Source organism: Schistocerca piceifrons, chromosome 1 (assembly GCF_021461385.2).
Source record: "Schistocerca piceifrons isolate TAMUIC-IGC-003096 chromosome 1, iqSchPice1.1, whole genome shotgun sequence".
In the NCBI taxonomy this organism is placed as follows: Eukaryota; Metazoa; Arthropoda; class Insecta; order Orthoptera; family Acrididae; genus Schistocerca; species Schistocerca piceifrons.
In genome coordinates, this window is record NC_060138.1 from 799,571,980 (window position 1) to 799,590,642 (window position 18,663).

Genomic DNA, 18,663 nt, shown 5'->3' on the forward strand with positions numbered 1-18,663 from the left:
ATCTGTGTTGTCCTCATCATTTCATCCTCATCATCATTCGTGATAGTGGCTACTTTGGATTGTGTACAAATTGAACTGTATAAAAATTGGGACTTTATTATTAAATAGCTTAAATGGCTCTAAGCACTAAGGGACTTAACATCTGAGGCCATCAGTCCCCTAGACTCAGAACTACTTAGACCTAACTAACATAAGGACATCAACACATCGATGCCCGAGGCAGGATTCGAACCTGCAACCGAGTAGCAGCACGGTTCCCGACTGAAGTGCTTAGAACTGCTCGTCCACAGCGGCCGGCTAATTGGGACTTTATACAGAGGCTGATGACTGCCCAGTTGAGCGCCCGCAAACCAGACATATCATCATTATTCGTAGGAGAATAAAACTGTTGCGAAAATTGTTTAATAATCATTTCCTGTCATATTTGCAATATTAAGTCAAATTATTATTGGTACAGTCAAATACGCATAACTTTTACAAGCCTGTGTTCCGATGTACCATGCAGGAAACAGGAAGGAAACTGAAACAATTAATAAATCACAGAAGAGTAAAGGTTCACATCGGTAAAATGAACTATCAAGTAGCATGGGAGAACCCAGTAGCAATGAGGGATGCGGTCTGTCGCCCAGGAACACCAGAAAAAAATTTTCCTCACAAACAGAACTCAAACACTGCCGTGCCACACAGATAGACGTCTTTATCTGAACAAACATGGAGCACACAATGGATGCTGACTCGTAGCACATGTATTCACAAACATTTTGGTCTTTTACCAATGCAGTGGAGCAGAGGGCAGGAGAGCCAGGACTCAAAATATAAAATGCCATCACAGATTGTCTTTCATTCCCAAAGGTATTAACAAAGGAAATTTGGTACAATTTAAGAAACAATCACCCACATGAACTAAAAAAATGTTACTCTTTTACAACATTTAAAATTAACAGAAAGGAAGAAAAACTAAAAATAATCTGTAGTAAACAAGTAGGGCAATACTTAATATTTGCGCAGTCACAACCAGATTCTACTATTTCAAGTGCGAAAAGCAATCTTGACAGCCCAATTTACTAGAAAAAAAGAGATCAGTTTCACACAAATAATACACACGATTATACAAAGGTGAATATACCCAACTGATAACCAACGAAAACGAAAATCCATGCCGAAAGCAATTATATCCTAAACAATATCCAGCAAGCAATTAGCTATGCACTTCATTATGTGCATTAAAAATTAAATATTCACAAAATAATTCATATAAAAGTGAGACAGCGCCCATGGCCCTAAACACAACTACACTGAAGTGACCAAAGTCATAGGATAGCGATGTGAGCGAATACAGATGGCGGTATTATTGCGTACACGATGTACAAGAGCAGTGGCGGATTTAAAATTTTGAGCCCCTAGGCACACTATATTTATGCGCCCCCCCTAAAGAAAACATGTTTTAAATAATAACTATTACCGATCACTTCACAATTGCCGTTGTGGGTGGGAGCGCTGTGAGCTGTTTCCGTACTCTGCTATTCGTCGCTCTGAAGGACGCGTCAGCAGTCTAGTCGCGCTCAATCAAAATGTAATATGGTTCCTGAACTGTGCTTGGTGTCCGGCAGCGGATAAAACAAACTTAAAACTGCATTCTGTTAACATAGTCTTCTGTCGAAAGACAACAGAAACGAACACAAGGAAAATAACTTTTCTTTAGGGTCTAAAAATTCAGCAGAGCGTATAGGAGACAACGGATTTTTGTTATACATTCATACGTTCTTTTACACGAATCCGTTGGAAATAAAAATAAAAAAGTTGTGTTACGATCTAAAAATTGAATCGAACGTGTCGTAGACTAGAAATTAATACGTACTTTTACAGAGATGCATTTAAAATTAAACTTTCGTTTTACAATCTAATAACTTGGATGTTTAGCAGATAAAAAAAACACATTCGGTATTAATACATGAATGTATAGGAAAGCGTAATAAATGAAATGGAGATTACGGCGCACAAACTAATAACTAAATACAGACGAACAAACACAGAACTGGATTTGCTACTACATAATTTTACAGACTAGTGGGAAAGAATCAAATTTGTTTTATAATCTAATAGTTAACGTGTAAAGCATTAGGGTCTTTGTAGCTAGCTGCTGCATAATAACTGTACACAAACCCTTAAATCCATGTAAGGGCTGAATAGTCTTGTACTGCAGCTACTGCTCTCACCATAGCTCTTTCAAACGGTATCAACTAAGCTTTTACGTATTTATCGACAGAACTGAACTACGTTATTTATTAGCATTTTTTCACCTGAGCGTACTCTCCGATAACGCATATTTCCGCGATAACTATACATTTCAGCAGACGCCAAAAATACGTATCAGTTGCAATATACTACAGTATGGGTATGACTTGCTGTGCAGCGCCGAGCGACCAGGGTCATTCGGGTATTGTTCAGTATTGTCGGGCGCTTTCGGTCACGTTTGCATGTAAACGAGGTTAAGTTTCGCGTTCTGCCATCGGCAATCGTAAAATAAACAGGTAATACGTAGTCTGTAAATCCAATGAATGTGCTCTAAATTATAATAAAAACTATGTTATAATCTTAAATTTTTAAAACTAATATGAATAAATAAACAAACTCACCAGTTAGCAAAGTTTGCGTCTGGCTTTGCCGCAGAAAACTCGTTGAACGTATCTTCATTGTTCAGACGGTTATCAGTTAGGTTCAATGTGACGAATGGACAAGGCGTTCAATCTCTATTCGGACAACGTAGAACGTAAATACGATTTCAGTCTTTTAAGAGCCGAAAACGAGAGTTCTGCTGAACAATTTGTACGTGCTATACATAGAAATATTCTAAGGGCAATGTTAACATTCGGAAACACCGACTGTAACCTCGTTTTTCGTAAAAATTTACTCATTTCTACAGGTATATCACTAATCTCAGGAGATTTCAAAAGTTCCACGAAATGTACACATTCACTAGGGAAGGAAGTCTTTAAATCTGTGTCATATGATGGTTGGAGTTTTGCTGCACGTTCAGCAACATCGTTAGGTGAACTGTTCTTAAGCTTACTGAAAACTGTGAAGGAGTCCTACAGTGTTCTTTCTATAGCTTTCAGTCCTCCTCACAAATTCGGCGTACAAGTTGTCGAGCACTGGGAGAAGTGTTTCGACTCTAAATTTTTTCCTTCCAGTCAGAGAAACTTCTTCAGAGTCCGCTTCTTCGTCATCATGAAGTTGGCGTTTTCGTGATGGTTTATAGGTGCATTCATAGTCTATATCAGTCACAATCTCCATTGATTTATTTTCATAATAGTCGAACATGCCACGAATAGATGCAATAAATCCTACAAGTGATTCATATAAATTATGCACGATTTTAGTATCAATATTTACACTTTGCAATTTCAGATTTACACTATTAAATCTCTGGAGTATGTCCTTCCAAACTGTCATCACGAATACTGTTTCTAGACTGCTGAGTTGATTCAATAAAGCTGAATCCTCATTTTGCACAAGTGGTTTTTCAGACATATTATTGGCAATATGTGTGAGGGCATTGATAACGCCCCCCCCCCCCCCCCCCCCCCCGCAATTTTCATATAGACTTACACATGCGTCTTCTCTTGCTGACCAACGTGTTTTTGATAAAATTTTTACCTGGTTTCATGCAAGAAAGTAGTTTATCCCAGCGCTGTGCAGAAGCGGAGGAAAAAATTATACAGGTTTTGCTTCCCAACAACGTGAAACTCGAAATCAGGAACAATTTGCTTTTCTTCATTCTTAACTTTTGTTTCGTCTGTATTTACTTCTTATACAACAGCTGCAGTGCCAGAAATATCATCCGTACTACTTGAACTCGAAGTCGAACCAACAATATTTTTTGCGAAAACCTTATCCACTCTGCGAAGCGTTTTTAGAACATTGGCTTCTCGTTCTCGCTTTCCTTCGATAATTTCCAAAATGCCGCCCCACTTAATTTGCTTTTTTCACTGTTGGTCATGTTAAGGCACTTACAAAATTGTCAACCAACAGTCAAAACAAAAGAAAAAAATTGTAAAAGGAAAGAAAGGAAGCTATATCAAGTTCCAATCGTACTGCACCGCACATTAGCACAAAGCTTTTGACTTTAAACACGGCACACGAGCACAAAGATTTTTCCTTTAAACACAGAGCGATGAACTAACCAACTCGGATTACAAGACGTAACTGTGCTATGAATGAGCTACAATGCAGAATAATTTAACTTCATTGTCGCCTGTTTCTCTGTTGCTACACACCTGCCGGTTGGAATGCGTCTCTTAAAGAAAACGAGACAGTTCCTTTTTTGGCTTGTGTTTCCCGCGTCGCCAGAATATTAGCTGGGACGCAAATACGTTTTGAACATTCTTGACACTGTCTTTCTAATTTAAAAAGCAAATAATTTTTGCAATTTCTTGCAGGGATGTGTGCTGGATCGACTCTTATCCCACTTATTCTCATAACAGTGTAGTGATTTCTGTGGGCAGAGAAGACAGACTACAAAGTTTAAGTAGTCTTGTTGACAGATGATGTGATGTATTGTCATTTGTGTGAACACTGCTGTTATGTCTGTAGGCAAATGCACCTTCTGTTCCAACATAAAATAAAAAAAGTAACTAAGTAAAGAAATATATAAAATTTTTAAACTGTTGTGAAGTGTATTTCACACATTATTAGATATTCTGCTTACGTTCTTTTCTTATAAACATGTGTTTAAAAGTGTAAAACATTCCCGGTATCAACATGTTATGTTAAACGGGTGTCGTTAAATCAAAGTTCAGATACTGAAGACCACAGAGCATGGACGTACCCAGCGAGGGGCAGGGGGGCAGCTGCCCCCCCGCCCCCCTAGAAGATATTCGCAGTTTTTCACTAGTTTACTGTTTTATTTAATAAGAAATGCTGCATGTTTTCTCGGATTATACAAGTGCATTCTTGTATTTAAAATGTTTATTAAAAGCAGCTTTTCACTGGTTTACTGTTTTATTTAATAAGAAGTTCTGTATGTTGTCTCGAGTCCTTGTTTCCTGAGACTAGTATGACCTGCCCCCCCCCCCCCCCCTCCTAATTCAGATCCTGGGTACGCCCTTGCCACAGAGCTTTCACATCAATTACAGTAATGGAGGGTTGACTTGATACTTCCCCGTAATTTCTACAAGAAATTTAAGTAGAGTCGGGTTTTACATACTGAGGCACACATATGTTACAGTATTTAAGAAACTGCTGATTAGTTTATCACAGCTTTTCAGGGGTCCCGGTATTTTCACGGGGAAAATACGGTAGGGTTAAGTAGAAGCCTACAACATTCTCGGAATAATAACGTTTCAAACATTGTATTGTAGATTACCGTCCTCACAGCTTACTTCAAAATATTTTGAACAATCATGAAAATGATACCAGAAAGAAACCCTATGTTAAATTTCTATTCGGTCACCAAGTACATTATGTATAACTTAAGCTTGTCTTGTCGAATTTCGTTCTTAAGGCTTATTTAAACTAGCAATTTGTTTAACAATATTAAAAATTTTTGTCGTTTGTAAGTGCAGTTATTTAAAGGTTAAAATGAGAACAGAGCAAAAAACGCCGCCCCTCTTAAGGTGCCGTCCCTAGGCCCGTACCTAGTGGGCCTATATGTAAATCTGCCACTGTACAAAAGGGCAGTGCAATGGGGGAGCTGTCATTTATACGTAGGTTATTCATGTGGAAAGGTTTTAGACGTGATTATGGTCACACGACAGTTGTTGAACGCGGAGTGGTAGTTGGGGATAGACGCCTGGGACATTTCATCGTTAGGGTATTCAATATTCTGAGAGCCACAGTGACAATGTGTCGAAAATATCAAATTTCAGTTATTACCTCTCATCACGGACAACGTAGTTGCCGCCGGCGTTCACTCAACAGTGTCGCTTGTCACTGCTAACAGACAAACAACACTGCGTGAAACAACCGTAGAAATCAATGTGGGAAGTTCGACGACGTACCCGTTAGTACAGCACGGCGAAATTTTGCGTTAAAGGGGTTTTGGCAGCAAAGTTGGATTCTAGACGACTGGAAAACTGTGGCATGGTCAGATGAGTTCCGATTTTGCTTGGTAAGAGCTGATTGTAAGGTTCGAGTGTGGCACAGATCTCACGAAGCCACGAACCCAAGTTATCGACAAGGCACTGTGCAAGCTGGTGGTGGCCCCATAACGCTGTTGGCTGTGTTTACATGGTATGGACTAGGTCCCCTGGTTCAAGTGAACCGATAATTACTGGAATCGGTTATATTCGGCTACTTTGGGACCATTTGCAGCCTTTCATGGACTCCATGTTCCCAAACAATCATGAATTTTAATAGGTGACAATGCGGCATATCACCGGACCACAATCGTTCACGACTGATTTGAGGAACATTCTAGACAATTCGAGCGAATGATTTGGTAAATCAGATCGTCCGAAATGAATCCCACCGAACATTTACGGGACATAATCGATGGGTCAGTTCGTGCACGATATCCTGCAACCATGACTTATTAAACTCCTAGTTCGGTAATTTTCACACCTGTCAGCAACTGCTTTCTTTGGAATTGCAATTATTACACTCTTATTGAAGTGTCAGGCTATGTCGCCTGTCATACGTCTTGTACACCAGATGGAAGCGTATTGTCATGGCTAGTTCTCCCACTTAGATCTTTCAGAGCCCTGTCAAATTCTTCTTGCAGTTTCATATCTTCCTACAAACCTCCACCAACGTCCTCTTTCATTTCTATAATATTGCCTTCAAGTTTATCTCCCTTGTATAGATCCTCTATGCACTCCTTCCGTCTTTCAGCTTGCCCTTCGTTAATTAGGATTGGTTCTTGATATTCATAAAGCTGTTTCTCTTTTCCCCAAACGGCAATTTAGTTTCCCTGCAGGCGTTCGCAATACTTTTCCTAAATCACTGCAGCTGAATATTTAGATGGTATCTTCAACGATCGACAGCCAATTACTTCCTTTATCCTTTCACAACGAACTTACTGCTCTGTATGTCATAACCTCGACGTTGTCAAGACTAAACTCTAGCCGCCCTTTCTGCATTGTCTTTTAAATTTGAATGTTCTCTTCTTGGAATGTAAAACTGCAGCTTTGCCAGAAAAATGGAATTTGTATATATAATGCAACAATCTTATAATAAATTTTCTGACGCGTTGCAGGTTGGAACGGCTTGTTCCTGACTTTTTCCGCCGCTTCAGTGAGCAGCGGACATGGCTTGCGCTGCCATCTGCCGAGTGGTGGCGGTACTGGTCCTTACTGATGCTGTTCTGGCCACCGCTGCGAATAACGCTACTCGTGTCAAGAGACAAGGTAAAGTAACTTACTTGGTTCACTGTTTTCGCCTAATAGATGGGAAATTGTTGCAAATTCTACCATATCATAGTTTCATTAGCGCGATTAATTTTCTGTAAATTACAAAAATTTTAACCAATGTACAGAAAATAAAGGTAGGATATTAATTATCACAAATAAAGCACGCCAGGAACAATTAAATACTGGGGACAATGGAAAACAGCGAGGCTTGTGCTAGTGAGCCTGCACTGCTCCAAAGAAATCACAAACAACGAACATTTCAAAGAAAATTCTGCTATAGCTACATATTTGAATGACCCTATATATAATCTCAGGTATATTCACTGCTGTCATTTCACTTGTGAAACATATTTCTTTGTTCGTAATTTCACTTACTGATCAATTTACACTTGTCGCTTATAGCAATATTGGGTCCCCAGTGAGTAGATATGACTGTCTCATATCCCAAGTATTTTGGGAATGTTTACTCAAGAATTAACGTAAAATTGAATAACTCATCATTACGTGACCCACTACAGAGGCTATGCTCTCTATCATGGATAAAGCAAAATATAACTGCATTCATTATCTGAACCACACTTCTACACTACTGGCCATTAAAATTGCTACACCACGAAGATGACGTGCTACAGACGCCAAATTTAACCGACAGGAAGAAGATGCTGTGATATGCAAATGATTAGCTTTTCAGAGCATTCACACAAGGTTGGCGCCGGTGGCGACACCTACAACGTGCTGACATGAGGAAAGTTTCCAACCGATTTCTCATACACAAACTTGAGTGGCGTTGCCTGGTGAAACGTTGTTGTGATGCCTCGTGTAAGGAGGAGAAACGCGTACCATCACGTTTCCGACTTTGATAAAGGTCGGATTGTAGCCTATAGCGATTGCGGTTTATCGTATCGCGACATTGCTGCTCGCGTTGGTAGAGATCCAATGAATGTTAGCAGAATATGGAATCGGTGGGTTCAGGAGGTGGATCCCATCGGCCTCGTATCACAGGCATCTTATCCGCATGGCTGTAACGGATAGTGCAGCCACGCCTCGATCCCTGAGTCAACATATGGGGACGTTTGCAAGAAAACAACAATCTGCACGAGCAATTCGACGACGTTTGCAGCAGCATGGACTATCAGCTCGGAGACCGTGGCTGCGGTTACCCTTGGCGCTGCGTCACAGACAGGAGTGCCTGCGATGGTGTACTCAACGATGAACTTGGGCGCACGAATGGCAAAACGTAATTTTCTCGGATGAATCCAGGTTCTGTTTACAGCATCATGATGGTCGCATCCGTGTTTGGCGAAATCGCGGTGAACGCACATTGGAAGCGTGTATTCGTCATCGCCATACTGGCATATCACCCGGCGTGATGGTATGGGGTGCCATTGGTTACACGTTTCGGTTACCTCTTGTTCGAATGGTTCAAATGGCTCTGAGCACTATGGGACTCAACTGCTGAGGTCATTAGTCCCCTAGAACTTAGAACTAGTTAAACCTAACTAACCTAAGGACATCACAAACATCCATGCCCGAGGCAGGATTCGAACCTGCGACCGTAGCGGTCTTGCGGTTCCAGACTGCAGCGCCTTCAACCGCACGGCCACTTCGGCCGGTTACCTCTTGTTCGCGTTGACGGCACTTTGAACAGTGGGCGTTACATTTCAGATGTGTTACGACCCGTGGCTCTACCCTTCATTCGATCCCTGCGAAACCCTACATTTCAGCAGGATAATGCACGCCTGCATGTTGCAGGTCCTGTATGGGCCTTTCTGGATACAGAAAATGTTCGATTGCTGCCCTGGCCAACACATTCTTCAGATCTCTCACCAACTGAAAACGTCTGGTCAATGGTGGCCGAGCAACTGGCTCGTCACAATACGCCAGTCACTACTCTTGATGAACTGTGGTATCGTGTTGAAGATGCATGGGCAGCTGTACCTGTACACGCCATCCAAGCTCTGTTTGACTCAATGCCCAGGCGTATCAAGGCCGTTATTACGGGCAGAGGTGGTTGTTCTAGGTACTGATTTCTCAGGATCTATGCACCTAAATGCGTGAAAATGTAATCACATGTCAGTTCTAGTATAATATATTTGTCCAATGAATACCCGTTTATCATCTTCATTTCTTCTTGGTGTAGCTATTTTAATGGCCAGTAGTGTATTAACTGAAAAGTCGGATAGTTCCTACCGTCTCAGAAATACTGTCATATGGCACGTCCCAGGATGTAAACGATAACTGTTGATACTGAATAGCTGACAAATTAACATAGTCCTGGCAGAATAAACGATCCGCCGATGAGAAAGAATGATACGTCGTGTCTGGCTGAACCCTGCCGATCTAATAGTGGGTGCTACGGGGCGCGCAGTTTTCGTAGAGACACTGCAGGATGCACAAGTTTTGGAATGAACGTCATCAGAATGCCTCATACACAATAAACAGAGAAAGAACACGCGTTAATACTACTGTAGGCTCTGTTCAGTGTTTGAGAATATATGGCGCTTACAAATCCAAGCCATGTTTTAACACATAAAAAACAAAACTGAGAATGGAGAACGACAAATCGTTATTAAATGCATGTTATGAGAGAGTCACTTTGATTATAACTGGTTTAGAAAATCTGAGATTGGTGGCACTTGAAATTTGTAGCAACAATGAGAACGCTGACACTGATATTCCGTTAATAGATGTACACTTTGTAGCGAAATTATTTTTCTGCAGCTTGCTTAAGGAGAGCTACCTAACTACCGTAATGTTCGGAGTCACGTAACTGTACAGTACAAGAAGAAAATGAGTCATCCCGCGGAGGCAACTTGAAATGTGTGACAATGGGTACGCAACATGCTCAGTACTTATAACTGTACCGTAACTATCGTCTCGAAGTGAGGACGTGAGCCTTAGGTTTACAATAATATGCCGGATTTGATTATTTTTCCTCGACGAAAGTGGCTACAATACCCGTCAACAAACTCAAGCCCTTAATGAATGTATAGGGTGTGTCAAAAATACTCTTACGAACTTTGGGGGGGGGGGGGGGCGGGTTCCTTACACCAAAACAAGAAAAGAGTTCATAATAAACACATGCCGGAAAATCCTTCACGTTCCAGTTATTAATGAAAGTATACAGTTTAGGTGATTGGAGCTCCTAAGCACACAAATTCATAGTAAATGCTCGAAATGCCCTCCTCTTGATTCTAAAGCCGGCTGGGGTGGCCGAGCGGTTCTAGGCGCTACAGTTTGGAACCGCGCGACCGCTTCGGTCGCAGGTTCGAATCCTGCCTCGGGCATGGATGTGTGTGATGGCCTTAGGTTAGTTAGGTTTAAGTAGTTCTAAGTTCTAGGGGACTGATGACCTCAGAAGTTAAGTCCCATAGTGCTCAGAGCCATTTGAACAATTTGGTAGTATGTATTGTCGCATTGGATGACTTTGCTGTCTTCGATGTGGTAATGCCGTCAGATACAGCTGTACAGCCTCATGTTCGTGACTATTCGCACGGCCGTAAATAAAAACCATGTCTGCCTGCTCACGAAATGAATATTCTGCCATGTTTAAACGGAGCACTTTCACTTAACGCACTACCTGTAGCACATGTAAACAATGCACACGTTGAAGACAGACGAGTTTCGCTGGCAACACAACGCCATGTAGGATACAATGAGTCAAACCCGTGCATAGAAAAGTGAAGTTGTTGAGTTATCTAGATGTTTGTAGAACATCAACTTCCGTTAATAACTCGAAAACGAAGGATTTTTGAACATATGTTTATATGAATTTTTCTTCATCTTTTAGTGTAAGGAACCTGTTCCCAAAGTATGTAAAAGTATTTCTGAAATTCCCTGTATAGTTAGAGTTCATCCTTCACTGAACATAGCCCATTATTTAATACTTCTTGGATACCGTGTCACTCAGAAAAATACTTGGCAATGAAACCACCACTGAATGCATCAAAACATAATACAGTAAGAGACTAACTAACTCGAACATGCACTTTGTATGGTTACATGCAATACAACTTTTTCGCCGATAAAGGGCAAGGGGAGGGGTCATGTGACAAGCAAACCTATTAGCTAATTTTTTGTGGTGGAGGGCAAGCAAATCTGTTCACTGGGTTTATCTAATGTGCGTTTGACATAAATCTTGTAGCAAAACCGTTACGCAGTATATTAGTAGTGTGAGAAGGTGTCAGGTAGTCAGAACTACGTTATTCTATAAAGAGAAATAGTTCAATAATATTAAAAGTCGTAAATACGGGTCCAATTTTACAGGTTTCATGCAAACAAGGTGGAAAGATATTAGTTCGTTCTGCATATTAGATTACTTTTCTCTGTTAGCACGTAGGAACAGTAGTTCATATTACTGTTGACAGCAATAATAATCGGCCATTGATAAAGCTCTTATTGTTATTATTTGAAGGATTTCCTGCATACACTAGCTCGGCTCAGTCATATCACCTACAACTGAAAAAAAAAAGGTTCAAATGGCTCTGAGCACTATGGGACTTAACATCTAAGGTCATCAGTCCACTAGAACTCAGAAGTACTTAAAACCAACTAACCTAAGGACATCACACACATCCACGTCCGAGGCAGGATTCGAACCTGCGCCGTAGCGGTCGCGCGGTTCCAGACTGAAGCGCCTAGAACCGCTCGGCCACACTGGCCGGCTACAATTGAAACAATGAGCGCTTAGAAACTCCCTTTTCTAGTGAGGGTCCCTGCACTGGCATCCGGCGGACTGTACGATACCTGTAAAAGCTCTTTTGTTTGGAGTTTCTCAGGGACGATGAAACGTACACAAATTAGTGTACTGCTCCTGGCACCCACGTCCGTCGTTGAAACTGCAAAAATTCCATAAAATGGAGATTTTTTTACAAATACCTGCACAGGGTCTTGTGTGACCCGTAATTTACAGTATCTTGTTGTATATTGGTGGCAGATATCAAGTATCGCGGCGCTTTAGCAACGTCTTTAGTTTCGGTACATCGTCCTTTCTCTGTCGGGAAGTGTCACGCGGTTTTCACTGATATTTTCATGACCTATCAGTGCGTTTCCTGTTCGATCCAGGAGCCCAAGTGAACTGATAATTACTAACAAAGTGGTTCTGGGATTCTCCTGATCGGTCATCAGATGTCGAATGGGTTGGCCGATCGCACGTACGTTGTTTTAGCTTTGCTGAGTAACTGAGACAGGCCTTTCTTGGTGTATTTTGAACTTTTCTCTAACTTTTTCCCGTTACTAAAACCTTTTTTAAGAAAATATGTTTCTTTCCGAAATATAACAGTGTCTCTTCTTTCTTTGTGGTGTATCCCCAGGCAAGGCACAAACCATTCCGCTTTACAAGATTTTTCATTCCTTCCTGGAAACTTATGACTAGGTAGGCCAGAGTAGTTGGATTTACAGACGTTTAACTCTGCCTGACTTGTAGTAGCTTGAAGGAGGCAGCAGTTTGATTCAGTTAAAAGCAAAAATATCTGTCAACTAAAATACGTATGGCATATTTACAGACGTACAGCATAATTTTTATCGCTGCATCTGACTGTAGATCAGACTGTGAAGAGGAGGGGGTGGGGGGAGAGCGAGCGAAGGGGAGGGCGAGTGGTTCGCTTCAGTTGGAGGGGGATAACATTGTTGTCATTCCAATATATCTTCTTCCCCCAACACTGCAAACTATCTCCGTCACCGCAACTCATTCCATCCAGATAAAACGACGCTTCTAAATCAAGTAGGAACTGAACAATCAAAACACGTTTCTAAAACGGTAGAGCTTTTACGCGGGAGTGAATGTAGACTGTGCAAGAGGGAACCCAGCAGCTGAAAACGCTTTTCCAGAATCAGTATTTAAGTGTTCACATGGCCACCCAAAAGCGGTATTGGGAAATCGGTTAACGAAAACCGGATGTCCCATATAAACATAGCGACGGGTAACCAACGAGTACACACATACGAAGAAAATTCCATCCAAAAATGAGGACTGGAAACGAGTAAAAAATGTTTTACTTTTACGTTTTGGTTAGTTATCGATTGAATATTGGTTGTTTTCTATATGTGCAATAACACATTTCAGCTTAGAACTCCGTTATACACTTCAAAAATTTTTGTCGCCGGGAAAATAAGTAATTTTTGGATGGTGATATAAGGAACGCATGTGGTTTACGTCATATTGCAAACCTTTCACTCTACATGTGGAACTGTGGATAAAGTAACACAATATAACCGTGTACCGGGTTGGAAATTCGAGCTTTGTGCTTAACTGCATGTGTTGGCTAAATTTCTTAACTTTGCACTTAACTCTACGGAACAGTAAAATTAAAAGTCGTAACGAATGGTAGCGTAAGCTTTCTTACAAACAGTGTATCATCCCTGCTGAGTTAACTCATAATAAAATACTGTATGTAGTAAATAGCAACAATCCTTAACTATGAGTAGCTATATCCAACAGAACATCACATACTCGTCCTTTCATTGTATCATACCCTTATATAAGGTATGAAACGGAATGTACCCAAAATTTTGTGAATTTAGACTCTTTTTATTTGGTTACAGCTCAGTCTTAGACCTCAGACTAGTCGAAAATCCGCACAGCCACTGGAAAACGTGAACAATACTTTGAAGAAACAAATGCAAAGCGATGATTCTGCGTTAAGTCAAGTTTAACCACTTGGAGATAAATTAAACCATGAACAATCTGGAGGGCAACTTAAAAAAAATCAAGCCTATGTTAATAACTGTTAGGAATTTTGCTATACTGTATAATTCCCAGTCGCCGTTCGGCAGTCCATATTTAGGTTCCCCGCAGTTCCCTAGATCGCTTATAGCAAATACCGAGATAAATCCTTTAAAAAAGACACAATTGGTTACTTTTCCCGCTCAGAGCTTGTTCTTCTTTTCATACCTGTCGTCATTTTTTTGGTCAAATTTCATGATGGCGGACAACTTGTTATTATGCGATACAACTGCTAGTACCACAATTGCAGTGTGTGTGTGTGTGTGTGTGTGTGTGTGTGTGTGTGTGTGTGTAAGAACAGCGGCGGAAAAAAAGGAAACATATTTGGATGAAGCCATTGGTATTACGTCGAGATAGTAAAAGTGTTCAGCAAAATTTGTTACGAGAGCTGCAAGTGGAGGACATCAGGTCATATATATATATATATATATAAATTTACGAATGGATGAGAGTTTATTTCAGTATTTGTTCAGTATAGTGGCTTCTCATATTACAAAACAGAATACTCTTTTAAGAAATGCTATATGTACAGAAGACAAACTATGACACTGGGATTTCTAGATACAGGAGAGAGGCACTCTAGTTTACAACACAGTACTCGAATATCACATTGCACATGAATCAAATTAATTCCTGGAACGTGTGAAGCGATTAATAAAGCACTGAAGGCGGAATATGTGAAGGTAAATAAATGCTTAGTGCACCGTATAGGCGATAAGAATTATTTTTATTTTTGAATAATTTAGTAAATGGAATTAGTGTTCCAACAACTACAAAATTAATTAAAAGTACGAACAGGTGATATGCTTTTTAACTAGTGGCCTCCAGAGTTCAAAAATAGACAAAGTACAAAATTAAATCTAAGAAAGAATTTTTTTGTTTTAGAGTCTGACCACATCCTGTAATCCAGCTTGCTTAAAAGCTGTCTCGGTGTTTCTAGAGGTAGAAATGGATGGCTGTGGATATGAAGTCGCCTGCAGTATATTCTATTTGCCCATCAACACACAATTAATGGCATGCACTGTGCCCCTTGCTCACCCCCCATCGTAGTCGAAGCGGGTCAACAGAAGCGTCCGATCTTACCCGTCGGCTTTGACCCGTGACGTAAGCGTGTTGTGGTGTGTGACGTCATTACGGCGCGGAGTTTGATTTGCGATTGTGGCGTGTTTGTAGATGTCTTGTTTTTGTTTGTCGTGCTCTCTGGTGGTGTGTTCATGGTTTTCGTTTGTTTCGTTTGTTTCGTGTGGTGGGGTCAGTTTTCTGTTGCTCAGGTGTTGGATTTGAAGCGGAATTTCTATTAGTGAGTTTTTTGAGGTAAGTTCCGTTTTTTTTTTTGGTTATTTATGTATGTTTTGTGTATTGGGTATAGGTTGGAAACATCCGATCTCACGCGTCGGCTTTGACCCGTGACGTAAGGGACCTACACATTGATCTGTAGCGTAGCCCTGAATACGAGGTTAGGTTGGGAGTTTTTTTTTGGAATGCGGCCGCGGCAGCGGCCGCCTATGATTCGAAAATATTGATTTGACACTAATGAACATGTATACGTAATATGAAGCAATTTGATGAACATATTGATCTGTAGCGTAGCCCACTTGAGGTTAGGTTGGGAGCTTTTTTTTTGGAATGCGGCCGCGGCAGCGGCCGCCTATGATTCGAAAATATTGATTTGACACTAATGAACATGTATACGTAATATGAAGCAATTTGATGAACATATTGATCTGTAGCGTAGCCCACTTGAGGTTAGGTTGGGAGTTTTTTTTTGGAATGCGGCCGCGGCAGCGGCCGCCTATGATTCGAAAATATTGATTTGACACTAATGAAGCCTGTGGGGGGGATGGGGGGGCACTGCAGACTCCCCCCACCGCATAACGACACATGATGATCAAATTTTGGAAAAAAATGAAAAATTTTTTCCGTACCTGCTAAACTGCATAAGTGCCGATGTATGTAGGTGTAAGGGAAGCTTTCGTTTCTTAGTTTTCTATTGGGGGATGTGATCGGTAGGTTCTGTTGAGCTATATAGGTTAAGGGAAGTGTCCGATTATGGATAGGAATGTGTTTTTTGGTATTTGGTCAGTTTTGTGATGTTGATTTATTTCGTTGTTTTGCGTGGTTTTGAATGGCGGTCGGTGGCTACATTTCTGTATATTTAGTTTCTCCGCACCCAAAAACCCCTAATTTCCCACGCTTGTCCCGTTACAGTCATTAGGCTTTTTGTGAAACTTGTGTATTTCAGTGTTTACAATACGTATGCGATGTTTTTATATCCGCCATATTGGAATTGTTTATAGTCGTTTCCGCGGTATTTGTGACGTCATGGGTCAAAGCCGACGGGTAAGATCGGACGCTTCTGTATTTCCGTCGAAGCAAGTTTACTAAAATAAAGAGAGTTGAAGGAATACGCCAACTTTGAAGCCATGTTTACAAACACACTACAAGACGTCAAATAGCTGTAGCGACACCAGCGCTCCAAGCATTTACATTTCACATTGCAGTGAACAGACGACAAAAGACTTTTATGATCAAATCTATGGCGAGGCCCCAGATTTCATCACATTTACTGGACAACAGGCGAGACAAAGTTCTCTGTTACACCATCAAATTTCTTTGACATAAATATTTGACATATCAACTTTCGCAAAGAAATATAATAGTGTAATACCGGCCTAACGAATGAAAACTCCACAACGCGGAAACGCAAGACTTGTTTTAATGCCAGAAGTATTAAGTGTGTGTGAATGCTGAAGTTCTTCATTCTCAAACATCAGTGTATATTATTAAATTTTAGTTTAACTTACGGGAATAGAAGTCGTCCTTTCGTTCAGTGTTATTTATGAAGACTTGACGGTGGCATTTATCTCCTTAGTGGTATAGTTCTCGATCACAAAATTAAATTTCCCACGCTCATTCTGAACTGTTAGAATAGAGCCAAAGACGGTACTAATCGTCATCGTATTACCAAAGATATATATACGCACTTTTCTTTCTAGACGTTTTCCATTGCGTTTTGTTATCATAGATTACGAAGATATATAGAGTGATGATTCAGATTCTCAGAATAAAATTTCTGTCGACTACATACATTGGCTTCGAAAGTCACGTGGCTGTAATGCAGCGTGAGCGTTGCCTCTTAAACGCTCTGCACGTTTTTAATGTCATTACGTTGCTAGTAAAGACAAACGTTGTCCGAAAGTACGGTATATTTTGAACGTGTGTTTCATAGGCACATTAACATTTTGCATTCGATATGAGGAATGAACCTGATTTAAAGTTTTTAAGTCATAAATGCAGTGTAATTTTGCTTGTTTCTGACAAGTGTTACAGGTAGTATTTGACTGTTTTTTTGTTACAGAAAAAGATGGGATAGTCATTGCTATTTTTAGGTTATGCTCTGCATTGGTCGTACTACCGAGTCCCTGTTTTTATCAGTTCTGCTTGGGTAGCAATGTGAAATTGAATGTCCAGAAAAAGCATGGAGTTTGGATCTACAGTATGCAGCAAATCAACAATTTATCACACAGTGAAATATCTTTGGGGATGAAATTTTTCCGTTTTTACTTTGTGATGCCACATGTTTAATCTTCCTTAATTTTTAGCGCATTGATTTTTTAATCGCACGTACTCCATGACATTGGTACTAGTACTACATTTTCGTATTGTGATCACTTTACAGTAAACACAATGGTTCAGAGTTCTATATAATCTGGAGGTTATGACTCAGACTGTCGTATGCAAACCTTATCTTCAGGTGAAAATTTCTCGAACTGTGTAAACATTCAACAGATTGATTAGTGGCATACTACAGTATTAATCTACAGATGACTCATAAAATTATTATCATACAGTCACATAAGGTAGCCTTACGATATTAACTCTTCATTGCACTGTGTCTCAGTATTATCAACAAATAATTTGGCTCTTTCTGGTATGATAACTGAAATTAGACCTTTTTGGTACTTACCTGTGAATGTCAACTTTTCCTCAATTGACATATTTCGATTTGAATCCATGGTAGCAATTATTCATCATTGCTTTTACTAACAAGTAAGTGTGTAAAACATGGGAAATGAGTGTAATACTAAAGTCTCAGTCTTAGCTAAAAATGGTAACGAACAGTCTTACACACAAGCCACATGATAGTTTCGGCTTGATGTTGGCGACCTACGCATTACGCTATGCTCACACCATGGATATGCATATCCTATATTTGTTAATAGATATATTACTATCTGCCTCAAAATTCTGAAAGCTGTTCATAATTAAACTGGTCATTAATGAATACAGAAATAGATAATAAGATTTTAGTAGTTTTTAACATCTTTCAATGAAAAAGACGGATACCGCAGGAACGTCACTGTGAGAGAAATGTGTAAATGGAATCAGAGAAGTTCATTTATCGTAGTATATTTAAGAACTCTTAGTGTTCTTCCAGTACTGATTTCACTACCGTTGAGTCGAATTTTACGTTCGTATTTACACAGCTATCTTAGTTTTTCTTGTATTTGTAACTGTTTTTACAGCAGTAGCACTCAGTATTTTGCTCTGTCTTTCGGAGCAAACATTAAAGGACAGTCCTTAAGCGAT

At 40.2% G+C, this 18,663-nt stretch overlaps 1 protein-coding gene across 1 annotated transcript in view; it reads left to right on the top strand.

Annotated features, from left to right (window-relative positions):
- The first annotated feature begins 7,246 nt into the window (after positions 1–7,246).
- LOC124775194 (proclotting enzyme-like) overlaps positions 7,247–18,663 on the top strand; it is a 158,213-nt gene continuing 146,796 nt past the window's right edge. Inside the window, exon 1 of the mRNA XM_047250036.1 lies at positions 7,247–7,346. Within this exon, the coding sequence (XP_047105992.1) occupies positions 7,247–7,346 (100 nt within the window). The remainder of the gene's footprint in view (positions 7,347–18,663) is intronic.